Raw genomic sequence first — 23,544 nt, 5'->3', positions numbered from 1 at the left:
AGGGCTCCAGTTCAAACATGCACTGATTTATTCCAAACAAAACATGTTTACACACGTCTCTACTATCAGTAGATGGCTGAAGACAAGTTCTTGGTCTCATTTAGATATTTAAGCTGGATTCAGAAGGACATACAACAAGAGATATCACTACTAACATCAGATGGATCTTGGTTGAAAGCAAAGAATACTAGGAAAATGTTTATTGACTATGCAAAGGCATTCAACTGTGTGGATCATAACAAATTATGGATAATCTTCATAAGAATTGGCATTCCAGAACATTAAATTGTGTACATGTGCTCATGTGTACACAGACAGGCAATCATTCAAACAGAGCAAGGGAATACCGAATGGTTTAAAATGAGGAATGGTATACATACATGAGGGTTGCATCCTTACACCATACTTACACAATCTGTATACTGAACAAATAATCTGAGAACTTGGATTATAAAAAGAACGCGCGATTAGTATTGGAGGAAGACTCATTAACAACCTGTGATATGCAAATGACACAATCTTGCTTATTGAAAGCTAAAAGGACTTTAAGTACTTACTGATGAAGATGAAAGACTACAACCTTCAGTGTGGATTGTGTTTCAATGTAAAGAAAACAAAAATCCTCATCAGTGAACCAATAAATAGCATCATAATTAAATGGAGAAAAGACTGAAGTTGTCAAAGACTTCATTTTGCTTGGATTCACAGCCAACACTCAAACAAGTGGCAGTAAATAAATCAAAGGACATACTGCATTAGGCAAATCTGCTGCACATGACTTCTTTAAAGTGCTTAAAGTAAAGACATCACTTTGAGGACCGAAGCCATGGTATTTTTAATCACCTCATATTCATGCAAAAGTTGGACAATGAATTGTGGTGCTGTCGAAGAATACAGAAAGTATTACAGAAGTGTAAAAACAACAAACATACCTGTTTTGGAAGAAGCACAACTAGATTCCTCCCTAAAAGCAAGGATGAGATTTCATCTCTCATACTTTGGAATTGTCAGGAAGAACTAATCACTAGAGAAGGACATCATGCTTGGTAACATGGAAGGTCAAAGAAAAAGAGGAAGACTCCCAACAAGATGGATTGACACAAGGGCTCAAACATAATAATTGCAAGGATGGCACAGGACTGGGCAATGGGCAGTGTTAAGTTCTATTGTGCATAGGATAGCTAGTCATAACTGACAGCACCTACCAACAACAACCTCATTAGGGTACCTCCAAAGAATATGTCCAACCAAATCAGTGGCTTCCAACGGGATCTACTAGGCCAATTAAATACAAGGCAAAGAGGGCAGTTCAGAAGGTTATGGCCACTGATTTTTGGAATTTCAAAGTGATAATCTTGACAGATTTTTCTGGAAGGAGACAAGACAATCATGGAGGCTTATTTTTGTTAAGTGCCATCAAGTTGGTTCCAACTCATGGAGACCCTGTATCGAGTTTCTGAGGAGCAGCTGATGAGTCTGAACTGCCAACTTTGTGATCAGTAGTCCAATACTTATCCTACAGTGTCACATCAAGGAGCTTATTAGGAAGAAGTTTTAAGAAAATTGAAAACTGCATTAGTGAGAAAAAAACAAACCAGGAAAGTAATAGCAAGGATTTTTTTTCCTCATCACAATGCAAGGGCTGTCTTATGAGAATTTTGTTGGGAAACCTTGTCCTACAGCCTACAGCTCTAATCTAGTCCCTTCAGACTTCTTTTTGGTGCCAGAATTCAAAGAACACTGAAAAGAAACATGATTTGAGTCCCTCAAGAATGCTGAAACTGCCATATTGACATGGTGTAAATCCAAGAGAGCAGAATTCTTCAGGCAGTAGAAATGGAAACACAACCTTCAGAAGTTAAAAAGACCTAGATGAAGAATATATTAAGAAATAACAGCTTCACACATTTTTATATTTTTGTATGATAAAGATTTCTATGTTTTTTGTAGCATTATTTTTTTTCACTTTTTTTAATGTTTTACTGTGAATTATATGATAGTTTACATGGGAGAACATTAGTTTTACATTCATTATATCGTATATCGTTTTATTGCCATGGTTCTAATCCCCTCCACGCATCATCAACCAACCAAAGGGTATACCCTGCAAGCCTGCCCCCTACACTTCCCTCCCCCTCAAACCCCAACCCCTAGTCTTCAGCACACAGTCGCTCTCCCTTTCTGGATCTAAAGTCCCCAGCTGCTCCATGGCTCCACGTCATAGTCTCTGCCTCCATCTCAGGCATAGCTGCTTCTCTGGGTAGGGTCCCGCTCTCGGCTCTTCTCCGTTGATGGTCCTAGAGCCCTCCGATCCTAGACTGGAAAGTTAATCACTCCTTTCCTTGCTATAAAACATCTACCTTTACATATCCAACCCTCACAATCAGTCCTGATAACAATTATTCACTATTGTATCACAAGAGACCCATCTGCATTTCATTTCATTAGCTCCGCCTAGACAGACTGGAAAGTACTCACTGGAGATTCTGCCTTCCTCCATGCCCCCTGGCTCTAGGTTCCCTCTTGAAAGCTTGTAAGCCAGTCACTTCTTGCCTTTGTAGCTCTGCCACCCCAATTTGGGTAGCCAATGTCTAAGTTGCCCATCCCTGTCTACTCTATGTGTAAGGATTTGTTCCCTCTTTTGAGTTACTGCATCCATAGGTGTAGGTCAAGTTCATCAAACTGTATCAGATTACTCTTTTTTTCCTCTTTTTTCTTCTTCTGGTTGAGCTCTGATCATCCAGTCACTGAAGTCAGGTCAAGTGGGTATTATCTCCAAGTGTTATTATCTCTCTTTTTATCAGATGTATGCTTCACTCTCCATATTGTAGGGATTAGCTCACCACTTCATTGCTGTTTTTCCCTCACTTCCCCTTATCGGTGACAAGCGAGGTTACCAATCAGAGCATGTATTCCCATTGAGTCTTATTCTTGGAAGGGGGTTTGCACTGAGGGGACCCGACCACTTGCCTTGATGTTTCCTGGGCAAACAACTTGTTTGTTCTTGTTAACAGTTTGTCTGCCTCTACTGTTTTTTTTTTTTTTTTTCTGTAGGTCTTTCTTTCAAGAAGTATCTTCTGTTCTTCTAGCCGCTCCAGGCTGGTTTGCTCGTCTTTTCAAGTGGAAATTTCCCATCTCTGGAGATCTGGATGTGGTTCAGGCTTCTACCTCTAGTCTTATGTATTTCAGAGGCTCCGCAGGAAGCCTCCTTCTCTGGGCACATTGTAGTGCCATTTTAGGTATTCCAATCAGTTACAGGCAGAAGACGAACTTACAAGCTTTCTATGGTGATGTTTCTGACTATTCCTTTCTCTCACCCACCAGTGTCTATTTTTGTAGCATTATTTTTTAACTTAAGGAGCTCAGGTAGCATAGTGGGTAAGAGTTGGGCTGCTAACCACAGGTCAGCAGTTTGAAACCATCAGTGGCTCTTCGGGAGAAAGATGAAGCTTTTCTGCTCCTATATAGATGTACAGCCTCAGAAACCCTATACAGAGTCGCTATGAGTTGGAATCAACTCCATAGCACACAACCACCAACACAATCACTTTTTAACTTATTCTCATATTTTAATGGTATTTACTAAGTCCAAATAAGCATTTCCAGTTTTCACTGCACCATTTACAGGAAGATATTTTGTTAAGAAATTTGCAGTCAGGGCTTATAAACAAATAAGCAATTGTAGGTTATCTAGTCAGTGAAACACAAAGGAATAAACTATTCATACATGCAGGGGCAAGGTCAGTAGTGGCTCATTGGTACAGATCCTAGTCAGTGTACCTTATGCATAGTCACCACCCATTGTCAATGAAGGTTTGCGTGTACTAAGATGATCAGGCTCCAGTGGAGCTTCCAGAGTAAGACACACTAACAAGAACCTGGCAATGTACAGACTTTCAAAAAGCAGCCAATGAAAATCTTAATCCATAGTTCTGATCCCATTGTACTTGCGGTCACCATGAGTTGGGGGGGCCAACCTAATATTAACATTGGTTAACAACAACACATGCAAGTGTATAGATGAATCTCATAATAATTATACTGAATGAAAGAAGCCAGATCAAAAGTAGTGCATGATTTCACTTTTACAAAATTCTTTAAAGTACAAACTAATCTACAAAGACAGCAGGTTTTCTGGTGATGGGGGTAAGAAAGATTGGAAGGGAAACAAGGAAATGTTTTAGAGGAAATAGTTATGTTCATTTTCTTACTTGTGGCAATGGTTTCATGGTTGTTTACATATTTCATAACAAATCAAATTATACTTTAAACATATAGTTTCTTGTAAGTCAATTATGTCTTATTAAATCTATTTTTAAGAAAGGATATAAGAAATGATCTGAATGTTATAGACTCATACCTTACTTCACATTAATAAACTGTCCAAACCTCAACAAACTTTTTTTTTTTAACGTGTAGGCTCTTTAATAGGAAATGAAGCTAAATTTCAGAACTGATTCACAAGGTTAAACATGTATGAATTATGCTGTAAGTTTCTGAGTCCTTGAAATATAAAACCTTGGGATATGTGCAAACTGTAAACCATATCCACCGTAAGTATAGCCAGGTTCAAGGGGAACCAAGATGAAAGTAAACCAGGTTCACCAAGAGGCCTCAGTATCCCTAAGCCTTTTAAAAATAACATATGAATTCAATAAATATTCTAAAATGTATATGGTCAAGCTCTAATCAATGTTTGGGTTGGTCTAGCTCTGTGAATGTGGATTCTCTTTATCAGAATTCTAATATTAAACTGGAAAATATATATCCTAGAGAAAACAAAGCTATGCTCCAAATGAATACAAACTCATGGTTAAGACTGTGAGGTTTCTTAAATAGATCAATATGCTTACTGACTCAAAGAAAAGCAACAGGCCTTTCTATGGCCTTTTTATAGAAATAAACAATTTTCAGAATTTGTATTACTGCTAAAAATACATACATTTTTCATAGCTAACAGACTATATTTAACCTTTTTTAATTATAGAAATATTCACAACATTCACCCACATACGCCTTTCTCATGTTGCATACAATTAAAACCTGGAAAACTTTATGAAGACTCATGGCATTCAAAGCAGAACAAATGACACTATTTTGTAGTTACAATACTATATAACACACACAGGTAAATTACAGGATCAAGGTCCAATATAACAAACATTTTGCTGAATGACTTTTATTGTAACAGTTTGAATCTCTTTTATCTGTGAGAAGCCAAATTATCCAAGCGCGTGGAGATGAGAACAGACAACATGGATTCAAATCCCACATGAAACCACTTATTAGCAGTGTAACCTTAGACAAGGTCCTTAACACCTCTATGCTTCCAATTTCTCGTCTACACAATGTGGATAATAACAATATCACTCTCATAAAGGAGTGTCTTAGCTATCCAGTACAGTTATAACAGAAATAAAGGTGGATGGCATTAAAAAATAGAAACCTATTTTCTCAGTTTAGAAGGCCATAAGTCCAAATTCACGGCTTCAGGTCTAAGGGATGGCTGTCTCTGTCAGCTTGTCTTAGAGATTCTTGTCTCACCTTCTGTTGTTACATGCCAACAAGTTGGTTTTGAGTTCCGTGGTGATTTTTCGCTTGGCATCTACGTTTTTCACTTGGTATCTACCTTTACCCTATTGCTTATCACTCTGTCTAGGCTGCTTCTTACAACTCAGCACTGATTAGGTTTAGAATAAACCATACACTAATATGGTCTCATAAGCATAACAAAGAAAACCATATCTCAAATAAAATTAAATCCACAGGAATAGGGGTTTGTGTGGGAGGACATAACTGAACGCATAACAGATGAACAGTTATAGGTTTATGTAAGTTAACACACATAAAGCACTTAAAGCTGTGTCCAGTACATAGGAAACAACCAAGAAGTTTTATTTGTCAGTGTGTTATTACTATGTTGGTGATAGTCATTGTTATTGCAAAGCAAAGATTGTAGGATACATAGGATAGTCAATACTATGACTAATAATTTGACAAATACCAATATACTACCAACTTTTTCAATGTGAAATTGATCAAACATGCAATCAAGATATATTGATCATTACTGGTGATTGAAATGCAAAGGCTGGGAACAAAGAAGAGGAATCAGTAGTTGGAAAATATGGCCTTGGTGCATTTCAAATACCTTCTTTGGGCAGCATAAGAGACAATTATACACATGGACCTCATCAGATGGAATATACAGAAATCAAATTGACTACATCTGTGGAAAGAGATGATGGAAAAGCTCCATATCATCAGCCAAAACAAGATGAAGGGCATATTGTAGAACAGACCATCAACTGCTCATATGCAAATTAAAACTGAAGCTGAAGAAAATGAAAACAAGTTCACAAGAGCCAAAATATGACCTTGAATATATTCCACCTGAATTTAGAGATCACCTGAAGAACAGATTTGATACATTGAACACTAAGGACTGAAGACCAGAAGAGCTGTGGGATGACATCACATGAAGAGAGCAAAAAGTCATTGAGAAGACAAGAAAGAAGGAAAAGGTCAAAATGGATGTCAGAAGAGACACTGAAACTTGCTATCCAGCATAGAGATGCTAAAGCAAATGGAAGAAATGAGGAGGTCCAAGAGCTGAACAGAAATTTTCAAAGATCAGTTTGAGAAGATAAAGTCAAATATTACAACAAAATATGCAAATATTTGGAGTCAGAAAAACAAAAGGGAAGAACACACTCAACATTTCTTTCTCAAGCTGGAGGAACTGAAGAAAATATTCAAGCCTCGACTTTCGTTATTGAAGGATTCTCTGGGCAAATTATTGAATGATGCAGAAAGCATGAAAAGAAGATGGAAGGAATACACAGTTACTGTGCCAAAAGAAAATGGTTGATGTTCAACCATTTCAAGAGGTATGATCACGAGCCAATGATACTGAAGGAAGAATTCCAAGGTGCACTGAAGGAACTGGCAAAGAACAAGGTTCCAGGAATTGGTAGAATAATTCTTTCAAGAAAATGAGGTGGCACTGGAGGCACTCACTCATCTCTACCAAGAATTTTGGAAGACAACAATCTGGCCAACTGATTGGAAGAGATGTGTATTTGTGTCCATTCCAAAGAGAGGTGACCGAAGGGAATGCAGAAATCATCGGACAATGTCTTTGCTATCCCATGCGAGTCAAATTTTACTAAAGGTAATACAAAAACGGCTGCAAGCATACATTGACAGAGAACTTCCAGAGGTTCAAATTGGATTCAGAAGAGGCCGTGGAATGAGGTATATCATTGTTGATATCCGATGGATCTTGGCTGAAAGCAGAGAATACCAGAAAGATGTTTGCCTGTGCTTTATTGACTACGCAAAGGCTTTCGATTGTGTGGATCATGACAAGCTGTGGAATACGCATGCAAGGTATTATGAGTATTCCAGAACACTAATTATGCTCATGTGGAATCTGTACATGGACCAAGAGGCAGCTGTTCAAACAGAACATGGGAACAATGAATGGCTTAAAATTAAGAAAGGTGTGCAACAGGGTTGTATTCTTTCACCATACTTATTCAATCTGTATGCTGAGCTAAGAATCCGAGAAGCTGGGTTCTATGGAAAAAAACAAACAAATGTGGCATCAGGATTGCAGGAAGACAGACTCATTAACAACCTGTGATATGCAGATGATACAACCTTGCTTGCTGAAAGTGAAGAGGACTTAAAATACTTACAGATGAAGATCAAGGACCACAGCCTTTGGTGTGGATTGCATCTCAATGTGAAGAAAAGAAAAATCCTCACCACTGGACCAATAAATACCATTCTTATCAATGGAGAAAAAGATTGAAGTTGTCAAGGACTTCATTCTTCTTGGATCAACTATCAACACTCATGGAAGCAGCAGCCAAGAAATCCGATGACGTAATGCATTAGACAAATCTGCTGCACAAGACCTTTTTTGAAGCGTTGAAGAGCAAAGATGTCAGCTTGAGGACTAAGGTGCGCCTGACCCAAGCCATGATATTTTCAATAACCTCATATGCATGCAAAAGCTGGACAGTGACTAAGGAAGACCGTAGAAGAATTGATGCATTTGAGTTATGGTGCTGGAGGAGAATATTGAAAGTGCCCTGGGCTGCCAAAAGAATCAATAGATCTGTGTTGAAAGAAGTGCAGCCAGAGTGCTCCTTAGGGGCCAAGACGGCCAAACTTCGTCTCTCATACTTTGGACATATTGTCAGGAGGGAACAGTCGCTGGAGAAGGCTATCATGTTTGGTAAGGTGGAGAGTCAGAGAAAAAGAGGAAGACCCCACAACAAGATGGATTGGCAAAGTGGCAGCATCAATCAATGGATTGGCCAAGTGGCAGCCTCAAGTGTGGCAATAATTGTGAGGTTAGCCCAGGACTGGGCAGTGTTTCTTTCTGTTGTGCATAGGATCATTATGATTCGGTACCGACTCGATGGCATCTAACAACAACAACAATAATATACTAAGAATTAATTGTTTACTCTGTCTAGCATCCTCACTTTTATTCCTGCAGCTTACCAATGAAAACCTCAGTATCAGTTCTTACCTATATGACACTGAGAGAGAATCTAGGGCGAGACATGCTGCTAACTGCTAACACAACTTGTCTTTGCTGTGGTCTTTAGATACCATCAAGTCAGTCCCCAACTCACAGTGACCACATGTACAATGGGATCAGACTGCTGTGATCCATAATGTTTTCATTGGTTTCTTTTTTTATAGTAGTTCACCAGGCCTTTCTTCCTAGCTGGCCTTAGTCTGGAGGCTCCACTGAAGCCTATTCAGCATCATCTCAACAAAAAATCTCCAATGACATAATAGTGGTGGTGGCTGCAAATGACGTGAAGTTGAGTCTCCACAGAGAATTCTACCACTGGACTACCATATCTCCCAAAAAACCATGAAAATGTGTGATTTACTTTAACAACAAATACATTAAACTGGAAGCAGTAACTAGGAACTCTAATAAGAACAAGGGTAATCTTTTGGGGAAAAGTACTGGATTGGGACTCAGATACTGATAATCTTACTTCACTAAGAATCTTTAGAAGACACTAGCTTTTTCATGAGTAATGCCTTCCCTGATAGAAAGGAAAAAAGGTTTACCATGTTTTCATAACTCTGATGAAAGGAAAACTAATGTAAGATGTTTTGGGGGAAGCAACTTTGGAAAAACATGCTCTTACCTAATATGCCCCCAGATAAATGAATTAACACTATACAGCCAACAAAAGAGAAAAATACTGCGAGTGAAGCAGCAGGAGAAGAAAACTGATCTGCCAGTAAGCATTACAAAATAAAGCCTCTCTCAAGGAGACACTTCACAAATGATCATGGAGGGATGGGCCAAAAACACAATATGCGGACAACTAAAAGCTTCCCCTTAAACTCATTAGTTTGAATTTGCGAAGGAATGAAGGAAGACTTTCTCACCTTAACCAAAGAACTCTAGCCTATCAAATCACCTGCTATGTCTTTTTATCTCAATAGGAATCACTACAAATGATGCAACATTATTTCTTTACCGTATTATCAGGTTAGATTCAAAAGTAGTGCTTATAAATTTTAATTTCTGTAAAAAAGGAAAATTGCTATGGCATCTTTATAAAACTAGAAAATACTAATAATGGCAGTGTTGTTTTTGAGTTATTGAAACATGTCTTTTGTTAGTTGTTGATGCTGTTAACTGCCGTCTGTGTCAGTTCCCACTTATATCGACCCTGTATAGGGTTTCTGAGAAGCAGCTGGTGGGTTTGAGCTGCCAACCTTATAGTCAGCAGTACAATGCTTATCCTACAGTGCCACATCAGGCAAAACTATACCAAAAGGAGCACAGTGGGTAAAGCAGCTAATCAAATGGTCTGCAGTTCAAACCCACCAGAAAAAAGGATGAGATTGTCTGCTTCCAAAAAGACTAACAGCCTAGAAAAATCCAAGGAACATCTCTTATGTTGTTGTTGTTGTTATGTGCCGTGGAGTTGGGTGGAGTCAGTTCCGACTCATAGCGACCCAATACAGGGTTTCCGAGAATGTAAATCTTTACAGGAGCAGAAAACCTCATCTTTCTCCCAAGGAACAGCTGGTAGTTTTGAACTGCTGACAGTAAACATTACGCTACCAGAGCTCTTTATCTTATAGTGTCTCTCTAAAACAGATCATCGACTCCACAACAACTGGTTTGTTTTTTCAAGGCTTTAATGACCATCTTTATCAAGCAAGGTCTTCTGGGGTACAGACTAATCACCAACAACTTGGGCAAAATTGGCCCATTTCAAAATAGGGCCATGCTTTAGAAACCCTTGAGCTTCCTCACCTCAGGAGCATTCTTAAAATTTACTAATACAAAGAAAATTGTACATAGTCAAGCTTAAGGAAAACAAGGAGGGAAATCTCGAGTTGTGGCTGTGCTCTACTTTAGCACAAATTAGAATGCACAAAGGGATTATAGCCTGCTCAGTGGATGTTTTATGCTGTCAGCCAATGCCGTGGAAACAGTGCAAATTTCATCCTTTTTGAACATTACATAAAATTCAGCAGTGAAATAATTTTGTTATAAGAACAAAATGATGAAGTCCTATTCTGAAATCAACTTAAAACTACTTAGTGCTTTTTAAAGTTTTCCCCTTTCTGACTTGTCAAGGTAAATTGATGATGTACCTTGGCAAAACAGCTAATTGATAAAAATGTGGTTAGCTGGTTAATTAATAAAAATATTCTAATTCCTAGTCTGACATTTTTTTCCTTAATAAAAGACTTTTAATTATATTTGCTGATTAATACTAGTTCTTGTTGCCATCCCTTGAATTTAGCTTGGTTTTTGACATTGTAATAAACTGTCCTCAGAATAGACCTCAACTAATCTTAGGTTCTGTTGTGCATAGGGTCGCTATTAAGTCAATACTGACTCAATGGCACCTAATAACAACAACAACAACAATCTAAGGTTATAAAATGCAATCATTAACACAGTACTACTATGTAAGAACCTGAGATTGTTTCTCATACTTTGGACATATTATCAGTAAGGACCAGTCCCTGTAGAAGGACATCATGCTTGGAAATATAGAGGATCAGTGAAAAAAAGCAAGACCCTCCCAACAAAATGTACTGGCACAATGGCATCAACAATGAACTCAAGTGTAACGATGATTGTGAGGATGACGCAGGACATGGCTGTGTTTCGTTCTGTTCTGCATAGGGCTGCTATGAGTTGGAAGTGACTCAAAGGCACTTAAATGTAAGATATACACTTCATTGGCTCAGCCAGCTAAAACAAAATAAACCTATATGCAACTTATGTGCAAAAGAACTTTCGTAAATGTCAATTCCTTCGTAATACTCCAGGAAAAAAAGCAGATGAAAGACTCAAATAGTCAAGATAATAGCCACCAACCACGTGTCTCATCAAGTACCTAAAACATTATGTTTGCGTCAAGTTATTTCAGTTGGAGAGATGTGTACAGGTTGGCTAGGTCATAGTCGTGGTTCTGATCTTTAGCAGACTGTATATTACTATTTTACCCTCATTCACTTGGAAAAATGCCACAGATCCCGGGCTCCACACCAGTTCAAACCAGTATAGTCATGGCTGACACAGTGAAATCAGAACAGATCAAAATTTGTAAACTGTTAGTGTAGCAGAATGCTAACCAGACAGGGAAAAACTATGAGTTGAAGTCCTGGAATGGGGGACTTAAAAGAGGCACAGTGAGTCCTTTCAGGAGACTGATGCAGGCCAGGTCTATGGGGAAGGACACACATTCAAAGCCACAAGATCAGCTGCCACCTTTGAGCTGGGCACCACTGTTTTTGACTACCAGTCAAGAGATTCAGTAACTTTGTTACTCTTGTTTTCTAATGGGAGGTTATGTTTCTGACAGGCAGCTAGCTGCAATTTTTCCCATTCAGGTTATCATCCCAACACATACACATTTTACAATGTGAGGTCCACTCTGGTTTGACTTTGTTTGCCATGACTTAAAGGGGCAGTGTTATTAGCAACAGGATTCTGAGAGCATTTAATATATGCTAAATAAGGTATAACATGAAATCTAAGAAGTCCTGGTGGTGTAGTAGGTTAAGCTTTGAACTGCTAACCATAAGATCGGTAGTTCACCAGTCATTCCCTGGGACAAATATAAGGCTGTCTATTCAAAATAAAATTTGCAGTCTTGGAAACCCTATGACCAACAGGGTCTCTAGAGAGTCCTGGTGTGGCACTGTAGGATAAGCACTAGACTGATAACCACATATTGGCAGTTCACAAGGCTGGTGGAAACCTTAACAGGTTGTTAGTGTCAAACCAACTAGGGAACACTTAACAACACAGGGGCTCTATAAGACGGAATTGACTTGACAGCAATGGATGGTGTGTGACATAAAATCTAGGAGCCACGGTGGTTCAATTGTAAAGCACTAGGGCTGCTAACCAAAAAGTTGGCTCTTTGAACCCACCAGTCACTCTATGGTAGAAAAGATCTAGCAATCTGAAAAGATTTCAAGCCTAGAAAATCTCATGGAGTACTTCTCTTTTGTCCAATAGGGTCGCTAAGAGACAGAGTCCACTTAAGGGCACACACACTCCATGAAATCTAGGTAATCAGCAATAAAGCAGTTGGACTTAAAAAATTATGAGCTATACATTCATATACTAGTAACAGGAATTGCTTTCCAAGAAGGCTGTACCAATTTGGCACTAATTCTTTGGCCTTTAAAAACACTTCATACTCTTCCAGGAATTCAGCCTAAGGAAACAGTTAGAAGTTTGGTTCAAAGTCTTACGCACAAAGATGATTAGTAGATACTCAAGAATTTAAAACATGTATTAGTTGTGTGGAAGAGACTATGATTGCTTGCCAGATGGCCAAACCCGTTGTTATCAAGCCTCATGACATGCCCATGTGTGTCCGAGCAGAGTTTCCCATGGCTATTTCATGGAAGGAGATCCCCCAGGCCTATCACCTGAGGTGCCCCCAACCCTTCAGTTTGCAGCAGAGCACACCAACTATTTGTACCAGCTAGGGGCTCTGGCCAGATAGCACACAGGGAGATAGCACCTTTATGGGATCTCTTTTTATACTTTTTGAATTTTGAGTAGGGGTATCTATTTTTTTTAAAAAATCTTAAAAAATAACATTAAAATATATTTGAAAGTACATATATCAAATATGTACAAAAATAAATTATACACACAAAAGTCTAGAAAAAAACACAACAAAATAATAAAAGTAGTTGTCTCTGAGAGACACAATTATAAGTGATTTCAATGTTCTTTGAATTTACCTATAATTCAAATTATTTGCATCAACACAAAAGTTCTTAAGGTACAAATCACGGTGGTGGTGGTGGTGTGTCACTGAGTTGGTTCAGACTCATAGCAACAATGTATAGGCTGTAAATCTTTATGGGAGCAGAAAGTCTCCTCTTTCTCCCTCAGAGTGACTAGCAGATTTGAACTATTGACCTTGAGGTTAGCAGCCCAGCTCGTAATCCACTAAGCTACCAGGGCTCCTTGATAGGAACCTGAGAGGTTAAAAATTAGAAGGGAAACCTAGATTCAGAGGGTGTGAAGCAAGGTGGAATCTCTACTGAGAGGTATCCATTCTGCCTAGTCAGGGCTGATAAAAGGAGATGCAGATAGGTCCCTTGTGATACAATGGCAAACAATTGTTACCAGGACTGATTGTAAGGGCTAGAAATGTGAAGGTAGACGTTTTGGGGCAAAGGGAGGAGGAGTGATTGACCTTACAGTCTAGGAACAGAGGTCCCTGGGACCATAGAAGGAGAAGAGCAGAGAATGGAACCCTACCCAGAGAAGCAATGATGCCAGGGATAGAGGCTGAGGCGATGATATGGGGAGATGGAGCAGCTGGAGACTTTGGACCTGGAGAGGGAAAGGAGTGGTATGCAGATGACAGGGGTGCAGGCTTGCAGAGGTATCCTTTGGTGGGTCGATGATGCACGGAGGGGACTGTGACTATGGCAAGAAATGATGTACGACGGGATCAATGTGAAGCTGATGTCCTCCCATGTGAACTATCGCATAATTCACAACAAAGCATTTAAAAAAAAAAAATAGAGGGGAAGGTAAAAAGTCACTAGACATTATCCCAGGTTTTGCATGAAACATTCAAATGTCCTTAAAACATCACTTCACACTGCAGCACAAATCTAGTAGAAGACAGATGTTTAATCTGTCTTCTGGTCTACCCTCTTTAAGGGTGACCATGAGATTATTCTTCTCATCCCTGTTCTTTCTAGATGTTTTGTCCATTTTTGTTTTCTGTTACCTAGGTAATAGTGCTTCCAACATTTCCCTTAAAGACTGTGAATCAAACAATCTGGTATTTCTCACTGTTGAGTTTTCCTGACCCTAAACTTTGGTAGGCCATCTCCCTGGGGGGGAACAGTCAGATCTACAGGCTAAATCAGGAGGCAAAGGAATCTGAGGTTAAGGGTTCCAATTCTGACAAGTTGTGGAATTTGCCTCCAGTTTTGGGAATAAGCTGCACTTCCTGAGCCAGTTTCCTTAACGAGAAAATGTAAAGGGCTGTTTTGAAAAATATTTAGGACTATTAACTTAAAAGTTTTCGTTTTAAGTTTTCAAACTGTCTTCTGAATTTTGTTTTCTTTATTTATGTTAATTATTTTCCTAAATTTTTATTCTTCCCAAACAGCATGTACAAGTAGTATTATCAGGTATCTGGGGCAGTTATTTCAGAAATTTTATAGGAAATGACCCAATATGAATAGCAGACTTTTGCAAATGTTGACAGCAGTCTTATTAGTGGAATAAGAATGCCATTTGGATCTAAATTGCACAGTTAAGGATAAAGTAAACACAGACAACTAATTAGTGTAACCAACACTCAGTTAGGGAAGGTAAGACACACAGACTCCTTACATCTGAAATGAAAACCACAGAGGGTCATTCGCTTAATTTTCCATTTTGGAGACTAAGAGCCCAACTGTCAAGATAGAGAAGATGAACATCTCAGCAACATACTACAAGCATAACAAAAATGAAGTTTTGTTATGCTTTTAAAGTGTTCAATTCATGTTTCTTTTGTAACAGTATAGCCACAATACCACTTCCCTGAGTTTCAGAATCTCTGTTTCACCTTCTATTTGTACTTTATATACTTTTTGATGACCATCTTTTTACTAGAAAACAAATTACATCTGTAACAGGTTCTCTACCCACAGGTATTGAAATAGTTAGGCACTCAACTGCTAACCAGAAGGTGAGTGGTTCAAACCCAGGAGAAAGATGTGGCAGTCTGCTTCCATGAAGGTTACAGCCTTGGAAACCCTATGGGGTATTTCTACTATGTACCTGAAGGTAGTGGATTTGGTTTGGTTTGGGTCTTGAGAAGCACTTGAGCATCTGGAAAGAAAGGTGTTTTTACACACATCAGAGAGCAATTATCCCTGGCTAAGAGGGCAAGGTGAAGCAACTTCAGTCGTGCCCTCAACACACTTCAAGCTCCTCCTCCTGGTTAACAAGACCAAACACCTCTCTAGTTACTTAAAACTAATTCCAATAGGGAGGGACAAGGGAGCAGACAGCTGAATTTTTTCTGGATTAACTCAGTCATTAGCTGAATGCTTTTTTGTGGTTCACCTACTTAAAAGGTGATTCAATCACTTTGTGTTACTGAAGAGAGCAACTGTAAAGAACAATTACATAAACCCTCAGCTTCAACTTACCTCACCCTTTTTTAATGAAACAACGCTTTAGAAACCACTGCCTTGACACCATCTCCTTAATAATCTCCAAACAGCCTACTTTCTTTGTAATGTGAATCCCTTTCTTTTCCTTAGCAAATCACAGAAGTGTATTTCATTCAATATAATAGGGCACAACTGTACATCGTTTTTGAAATGTATGCAATGAATTTTATTACCTGGAAAAGGTAATGCCGGTCTTTATCTACATACTACTGTCAAATAAATGAGCACTCTTGAACTTTGCATTATTTGTGTCAGAAAACTTGGACAGCTCCTCAAAGCCCATATCTGCAATTCCTGAATCTGAAAGGCAAGACTTTTTGCACAACTCCTCTAAACAGTAAAATCTGAACTGCAATGACATAATGCTATTTTTAGTCTTTACACGTGAATATTCATTTGTTTTACTGCAGAAATATTAACATCACTGGTTACTAGACACTGCTCCACTAGGAGGATTATATTACTGCACACAGGTATACATCATACTCATTTTCTAAAATTAGAGAGTTCGGAATTCAGAAACACTCTAACCCAAACTGTTTTAAAAATGAGACTGTGGATATTAGGTAGAGATCCATTCTTCAAAAATATTTGCAATCCTTGAAAATAAAATAGCAATAAAGCAACATGACAGTAGAATAATATTGAAATGTTATAAAGGAAACTGCCAATCATTTATGAACATTTATAGAACAAATGGTTGAAAGGCAGAAATATAAAAGAAACACTATATGCCTCGGCATTTTCTGACGTTCTCACGTATTTCAGTGAAGTAGAGGCGTTCTGCTCCTGTAAAGATTTACAACCTCGGAAACCCTGTACAGGGTCGCTATGAGTCAGAACCGACTCCACAGCACACAGCCACCACCCCTAGGTCCTGGTATGTCACTGTGGGTTAATGTGCTGGACCACAAAGTCGGTTGGAAATGCAAAGTCAGCATTCAAACTCACCAGTTGCTCCTTGGAAACCCTACACAGAGTTGTTATGGGTCAGAACTGATTTGACGGCACTTTTTACCACATTTGTTTGGAGATCATGGGAAATGAATGCACCAATGTCACATCCTAAGTACTGAACTCAAGCTTAAGATAAATCCAAAAGTTTCTATAATATTAGCTCACTTCTGAAGATTCAATTAATAGTGTTTGAGGAAATTAAAACACGTACGTAGCATGAACATGTTGAGAAATATTGAGTACACATTCATTGATTTTCTTAGAGTGCACATAAAACTTTTCACTTTGATTGAACAATTTATCTACATATTAATACATGGCATACTGGTGGCTCTGTAGAAATGCACTGGACTACTAACCACAAAGTCAGCAGTTCAAACCTACCAGCCACTCTACAGGAGGAAAATGAGGCTTTCTGCTCCTATAAAGATTTACTGCCTCGGAAACCCTATACCAGGTCGCTGAGTCAGAACTATATCAAAGGCACCTAATTAACACAAAATGGGAATCATGAGTGGCTATTTAAGACACCTAAAATGAGTGATTCACTAAGAATATTCAAAGTTAATTACCTTAACAACATTTTGTTTAAAGCCAGTGTGTCAGTCACATCTAATTCACACTGGGTAAAAACAAAACATCTTCCTGGACTCATTACGTTGTAAATAACAAAAAGACACTCTTCAAAAAATAATAAATTTCTTCCTTTGTGTTCATTCCAGAAGCATAAGCAAAACCACATACAGCCAGATAACATATCCATCCCCACCAATTCATATCCAGTCCCTGAGAAGTTGATACCACTCTGGAATCACATGGAATTTGGAATAGCGTGATTCATCTCGTATTTCTAATGCTGAAATAGTACCAGCACTTCAGAAAATTTCCAGCAGACTCTATCAGTTACAAAGAAACAATTAACTTCTTGTTGTTGTGTGCCTTGACTGAGTTGCTGTTGCTGTTAAGTGTCATTGAGTCCATTACAACTCACAGCAACCCTGGATAGGATTTCCGAGGGGCTAGTGGGTTTTAACTGCCGAACTTCGGTTCAAACTGACCTTGTGGTCCAATGCAATATACTGTAGTGCCACACCAGGACTTACAGAGATGCTATACAACTGAGTAGATAGAACTGCCTCAGAGGGGTTTCCTTGGCTGTAATCTCTTATGGAAATAGATCACCAGGTCTTTTCTCCCTTGGAGCAACTTCATGATAAGCAACAACACTGGCATTATTCGTTTCCTTAATTGAATATTTTAGATTAAGTCCTGCTGATACTGTAATATTAGAAAGTCTGTCATTTCTTATTGACCTCTTTAATATGGTAACTATATTCCCCTGTAGCCATCCAAGTGCTGTGCATACAAATACTTACTTGCAGACTTGTACTCATAGGTACAGAGCTCCACTGCAGGCAGGCCTGGGAACAGTATTTTAAATATCTATCAAAGAGTGTCCAACATGGTAAAGTAGTTAATTTTAATGTTCTCATTGTTTACCACAAAGCACAGACAGTGAGGCTGGCTTTGCCGCTCCCGTTTCCTTTCACTAGGCTGCTGAGCTTTTTCAGCCAATTGACTTTGCTTTGAGGCTATAAATATCTGAAAAATGTTCTGCATTTGATGCTCTTGGATTCGGCATCCATATTTAGCTGTTTGTGGCATGTCTTTGTTTAAACTACTCTGCCACCCAAATTATCTGTCAGGTTGAGTTCTAGATGGTCTAAGTACAGATAGATCAACATTCAACAGACAGGGAACCATATGCGTAAGGTTCCCATCAGTTAGACACAGTGACAGGAATGGAAAGATAGGGATACAAAGATAAACAAAACAGACTCACTGACCTCAAGAATTTTCTAGTCTTGACAGGGCATGAATACAACGTATTGTAATACCGGAATGAAAAATTTTACAACTAAAAGAAAATGAAGACCATGAGAACATATATATTTTCTCTTAGCAATGTCTCAACAACATGCATATCTAAATATTGTCACAGATTATAAAGTTGCTAATATCTTTTCTAAATCATAGCAAAATACAAATCTCTGGATAGATGCATTATCAACCAAAGAGCCAGACCTGTAGAATACACACTCAGAACAAGGCCCAGTCTTAAAATTATGTTAGGTGAACTAATAATAGATTATTTCTAAAAGTTTCTGTTGAAATATTCTTTTGGGGGGTTATTGTTTGTTGGTTTGCATACTGATTTCAAACAGAAGTATATCACAGAAGATATGAACCAGAGCCATCAGCCAGCAGAACTTAATACAAATCCTTAGTTTGTACCTTATCTTTAAAACACACAAGGCTATTTTAGGGTTAGGTCTCAAAACTGTCTGAGCTAGACCTGAGCAAGATCCCCATCCCCACCTTCCTATCTTGTGAAAACATTGCAAACAAATATACAACTGCCCTCACATTCCTTCTTTCAAAACTCAATTCAATGACCTTTTGATAAAAGTGCTCCCCAGAATTTCCTGACAATCACGATATTTAAATATAATATAAGCATGAAGTTGAGGGTTGCATGATGGCCCAACCCCATGAGTCAGGTTGGAATTTGAAGGGAAAGTAGACAGGCCATAGAATCAGACAATTTTACAGCTAAAAGAGACCACAGATATCACCTTCTCCAGATTTCACATTTCATGTAGAAACCTAGTCCCAGGGAGCTAAAATTACTTACCCAAAGTTAGACAGTCAATGTGTGGCAAAGTCAGAATGAAAACCCTAGTAACTCAACTTCCAATTGTATACTCTTAGACTACGTTCCCAATTTTGGGGTTTCTTTTAAACACATTAGACTACAGACTCATCAAATTATTTTACACTTGAGTTGAAGAACCTACATATTCCAAGATTAACAGGGTTTTAAGATTTATAGCCTTGGAAACCCTGGAGAGGGTCGCTATGAGTCGGAACCGACTCCACATCACATAACAACAACAACAAGCAAACAACACATGCAAGCAAACAAGAAAAACAAAAAAAAACTAGTGTCCTCCAAACAGATTCTCTACCTAAGATTATTTTTACTTTGTTGTTTTTCAAAGGGTCATACTGTAAGCAACTAGCTAAGGAAACAGAAAAGTCAAGAGTCATAACAACAACAACAACAAAAAAGTCGTAACAGATAGCAGATAGTCTGGGATATTTACATCAAGTTAAAGACAACAATGTAGTATCCAGGAGGAGCCACCTTAAAGGAAGGAAAGTAGAAGTACTAAACAGTAAATGAAAACTTCTGATAAATTCAAAGGGAAGAAAAAAAAAAGTATAGTGGAAAGTGCAACTTGGCACTAAAATACAATGTACATACTTAAAAACAAAAGAAAAACACACACAGAGAAATAAAGTCCTAAGAATGGAGTACAAAAACAAGCACTTATTGTATGTACAAAGAATGATGGTTAACACTAAATCAAAAAACCACCACAAAGTTTTAGACACTGAAATTCTGAATAATCCTATGTATATAAATGCATATATGCATACACAAATGTACACATGTTTACACGTCTACAAATTCTTGATGGTTTGCCTTCGAGTCTACTCTGACTCACAGTGACCCTGTAAAGGGTTTCAAAAGCAGAAAGCCTCATCTTTCTCCTGTGGCGCAGTAGGTGGGCTTAAACAGCTAACCCTGTAACTTGCAGTCCAGTGCTTATCCTACTGAGCTGTATAGCATGACCCAATCACTAACTTCATATAAAAAATAGTGTGACAAATTGTGTAATGATAGGAAGGAGGCCAAAATAGGAAAATATTATATTCATTTTCAACTTCTGATCCTCTTTAGTTACAAGCAATCATTTAAGTGAGATTAGCCGACAAATGGAAAATCAGGCATTAAAGTTTTTAATCTCATCTGCTGAGAACTAGGTGACCTTGTAACATCTCCCATTTCCCTGCTTTAATTCTCTCAGTTCAATAGGCTGCATCAAGAAACAGTTATAATCACCTACCGAAATGCAAAGCAGTACAAACATTAATCCTGAAGAATAGCTTCTAAGAATTGTTGGAGCTTTAGAATTTAAAGGACCATTCAGATTATTTATTCCAGTCCACTCATTTTACAGATAAGGAATCAGAGGGTCAAAGAGTGAGTCAAGTTACCTTAAACCACACAGCTGTTTAGTAGCAAAACTAAAGCAAGCACCTAGATAGCTCAACTGCTAGTTCTGTGTTCTTCCTGACAGTGATGGACAAGAAGTCATGAGAAAACTGAACTATCCAGAAAGGCAACTTCTAAATTTGGGTCATGATGATGAAAAAAAAAAACACAATGTACTTTCTAAGGACTTAGATGCACATGACTGCAGAATAACGTCGTAACATTGTGTTTCATCCCAGGTGCTTTAAATTTGACATCTTATGGTTCAACCACACTACTATCTTTTGTGTTCATGGGAGCTAAGTGATAAACATCTTGACGTTTCAATTGTTTGGAAAGCCACAGCTCTATCTTGAATGCCAGACTATAAATGCTTGGGCTATGAGTTTTCGAAACCAGCCTGGTTTAAATGCTGCCACAAGGCTCACCCTAATAGAATCTCATCATTCAGTTTTAATTAAAGAGGTGGTTACTTGGAATGCAGAAAGGGAAAGTTTTAGTGTGTGCATCACTTTCAGCCTACTGAGTGGCAACCCAGCCACTTTACAATGAGAACCAGAAACAATAGTGCAATCCGAAACAATCCACCCCCCTCTTGGAATGAATGGGTGTCTTTGAAAACTAAAGTTCAGAAAAAGGTTAGAGTTTCGTATGCTCCCACCAAATAAATAAATACTTCGAGATTTGTTTTTGGTATTTCAGGGTTTTGTCTGTTTTCATTTGATTCGTTACTTTATCCTCTATAAAGTTTGTTGAGTATTATCTTATATACAATCTTGCCACACTTAACAAGAGGAAGAGATGAGACCCCATTCACGTGGTTTCATGGTGTGTCCCATCCACACCTTCTTGAAGATGGGCTGACAGTTACCTTGAAGTAATCACCTAAAAAAATTAAGTCTGGGATGCCCAACTGCACCCTAAACATACTGCAGGTGCCTGAAGAGATCCAAAGACCACAGGGACGCACGCACACCTCTCTCCCTAGGCGCTAGTATGGAGAAACCAGTCAAAAACGTACCCTAGAACAGGGAAACGGTCCTAGAATGGAGAGCGGCTGAGAATAGGGATGGGATTAGGGAGTGAATTTCACCCCGTGCAAGGGTAAAAAACGAAAACGCCTCTACGACGGCAGGTGGTCCTTACCGTACACCCGGACCCAGCTCTGTTGCTGGCACACGGACTCCAGTAGAATCCGATCCAACATGCCACCGGTCACGGCTCCACTGACCGGAACAACCGCATCCAGCTCCTCCGGCGGCAGCGGCGAGTCGGACTCCAGCCCCGAGAACATCTCCGGCCAGGACAGCGCCTCCGCGACTCCTCCGGACGACGGGGAGAGCTCCATGGTGCCCCGGAGGGACCAGGCGGCGGCGGGGCGGGCACGCGGCTCTGCGCCCAGCCTGCGGGAAGGGGAGGAGAGCGCAGCGGCCAGGGCAGGGACCCGAGCAGCGGTAGGCGCGGACGCCCCTCACCTCCTACCCCGCCGCCCACTGCCCGCGACTCGGGCGCTGCAGCCCACCTGCAGCAGGCGGGCGGGACTCAGGCGTGGAGGTGGATCCAGCGTGGTCCCGATCGGGGGTGGGTCCGGGCTCAGGTGTGGGACCCTCTCGGGAGCGGACGTGGAAGGACTTGAGAGAAGGGAGGCTTGCCCTCCCGTCCCCTCGGAGCCGCCTCTACAGCCCCCGCCCGCGTCTCTCGCGGTCAGATAGGGCTCGGGTTTGGGATGGAGCGGGGTAGGCTAGGACTGGGTTGGGGGCGTCGCCGCCAGGGGCCGCCCCCTCAGACCGGCTCCCGCCGCCACCGCCTCAGGAGCGCCGACTGCCCGACTGCCCGCTCCCTCAGCTAGGGAAGCCGTTGTCCCCTGAGTCTCTGCCGTCTGTTCTCAGTCCTCACCCCCGAAATGAGCCGACCCGCCCCTCTAACTCTCAAACCAGGGTTCCTACTGCGGCTTGGTCTCCGGCTTCGGCTCCGGCTCTACCGCGGATCCCACAAGCCCGGCAGCCGCGGCGGTGGCGGCGGCAGGCGGCATCCCAGGGTGATAGACTAGAGCAATCGAGGGCCGAGAGCCTGGCCGCGTGTGCAAATGAATAACGAAGCAGAGGAGGGACTGGCACCGAAGGCAGGAGAAATCAGACACCGAATTATTCATCTGGCCAGTCACGCCTACTTTCCAAATACCCTCTCCAGGACCGCTTTACAGAGCTTGTTACCCGCTCCCCCCGATACTGCTTAAAGTGAAAAGACGGTGTTGGGGAGGAAAAGGGGTGCGGGAAATTTAAAAAAAAGAAAAGGAGCTTCCTTTTCCCCTCTCCCACTTTCTTTTGTTGGGGGGAGGGAGTAAGACCAGCATTTCTTTCTTATTGGACTAAAAGATTGGAGAGGCTGCTTTATTTTACAGTCACCCTGGGAGGAAACGCCTCCTTCCTTCCCAGCTCCAGGAGTTGGCAGCAGGTCTGGGATTGTGGGATATATACAGAATCCGCGCTCTGCGCCCTGTCCGCGCTGAAGCTGGACTTGTCATCGGTTTAGAATAGCATGGTTAAGAAGTGTGGTGTGGATGGATGGACGGGCAGAGCATTCACATAAATGCGCAAAAACCCGGAATTAACCCAACATGCTTCTTTTTTTGCCTTTGATCTTTGTGCAACATGTTGGAGTTTTTTCCTCTGATGATGTCACTTGCATTTATTTTTGGTCTGTTTGTAGACTGTCTCCCTCCTTGACCT

The 23,544-nt window shown here is 40.1% G+C and overlaps 1 protein-coding gene across 2 annotated transcripts in view; it reads right to left on the bottom strand.

The window, feature by feature from the left end:
* The window catches only part of RASAL2 (RAS protein activator like 2), a 450,535-nt gene extending 428,011 nt beyond the window's left edge, over positions 1-22,524 (bottom strand). For both annotated transcript variants that reach the window (XM_006867078.1, XM_006867077.1), the window contains exon 1: positions 21,962-22,524. In XM_006867078.1, coding sequence (XP_006867140.1) covers positions 21,962-22,163 — 202 coding nt within the window. In that variant the 5' untranslated portion in view covers positions 22,164-22,524. The remainder of the gene's footprint in view (positions 1-21,961) is intronic.
* Between the last annotated feature and the right edge of the window lie 1,020 nt (positions 22,525-23,544).

The sequence above is a fragment of the Chrysochloris asiatica genome, unplaced genomic scaffold, assembly GCF_000296735.1.
Source record: "Chrysochloris asiatica unplaced genomic scaffold, ChrAsi1.0 scaffold00100, whole genome shotgun sequence".
In the NCBI taxonomy this organism is placed as follows: domain Eukaryota; kingdom Metazoa; phylum Chordata; class Mammalia; order Afrosoricida; family Chrysochloridae; genus Chrysochloris; species Chrysochloris asiatica.
This window is presented reverse-complemented; position numbering and strand designations above follow the sequence as displayed.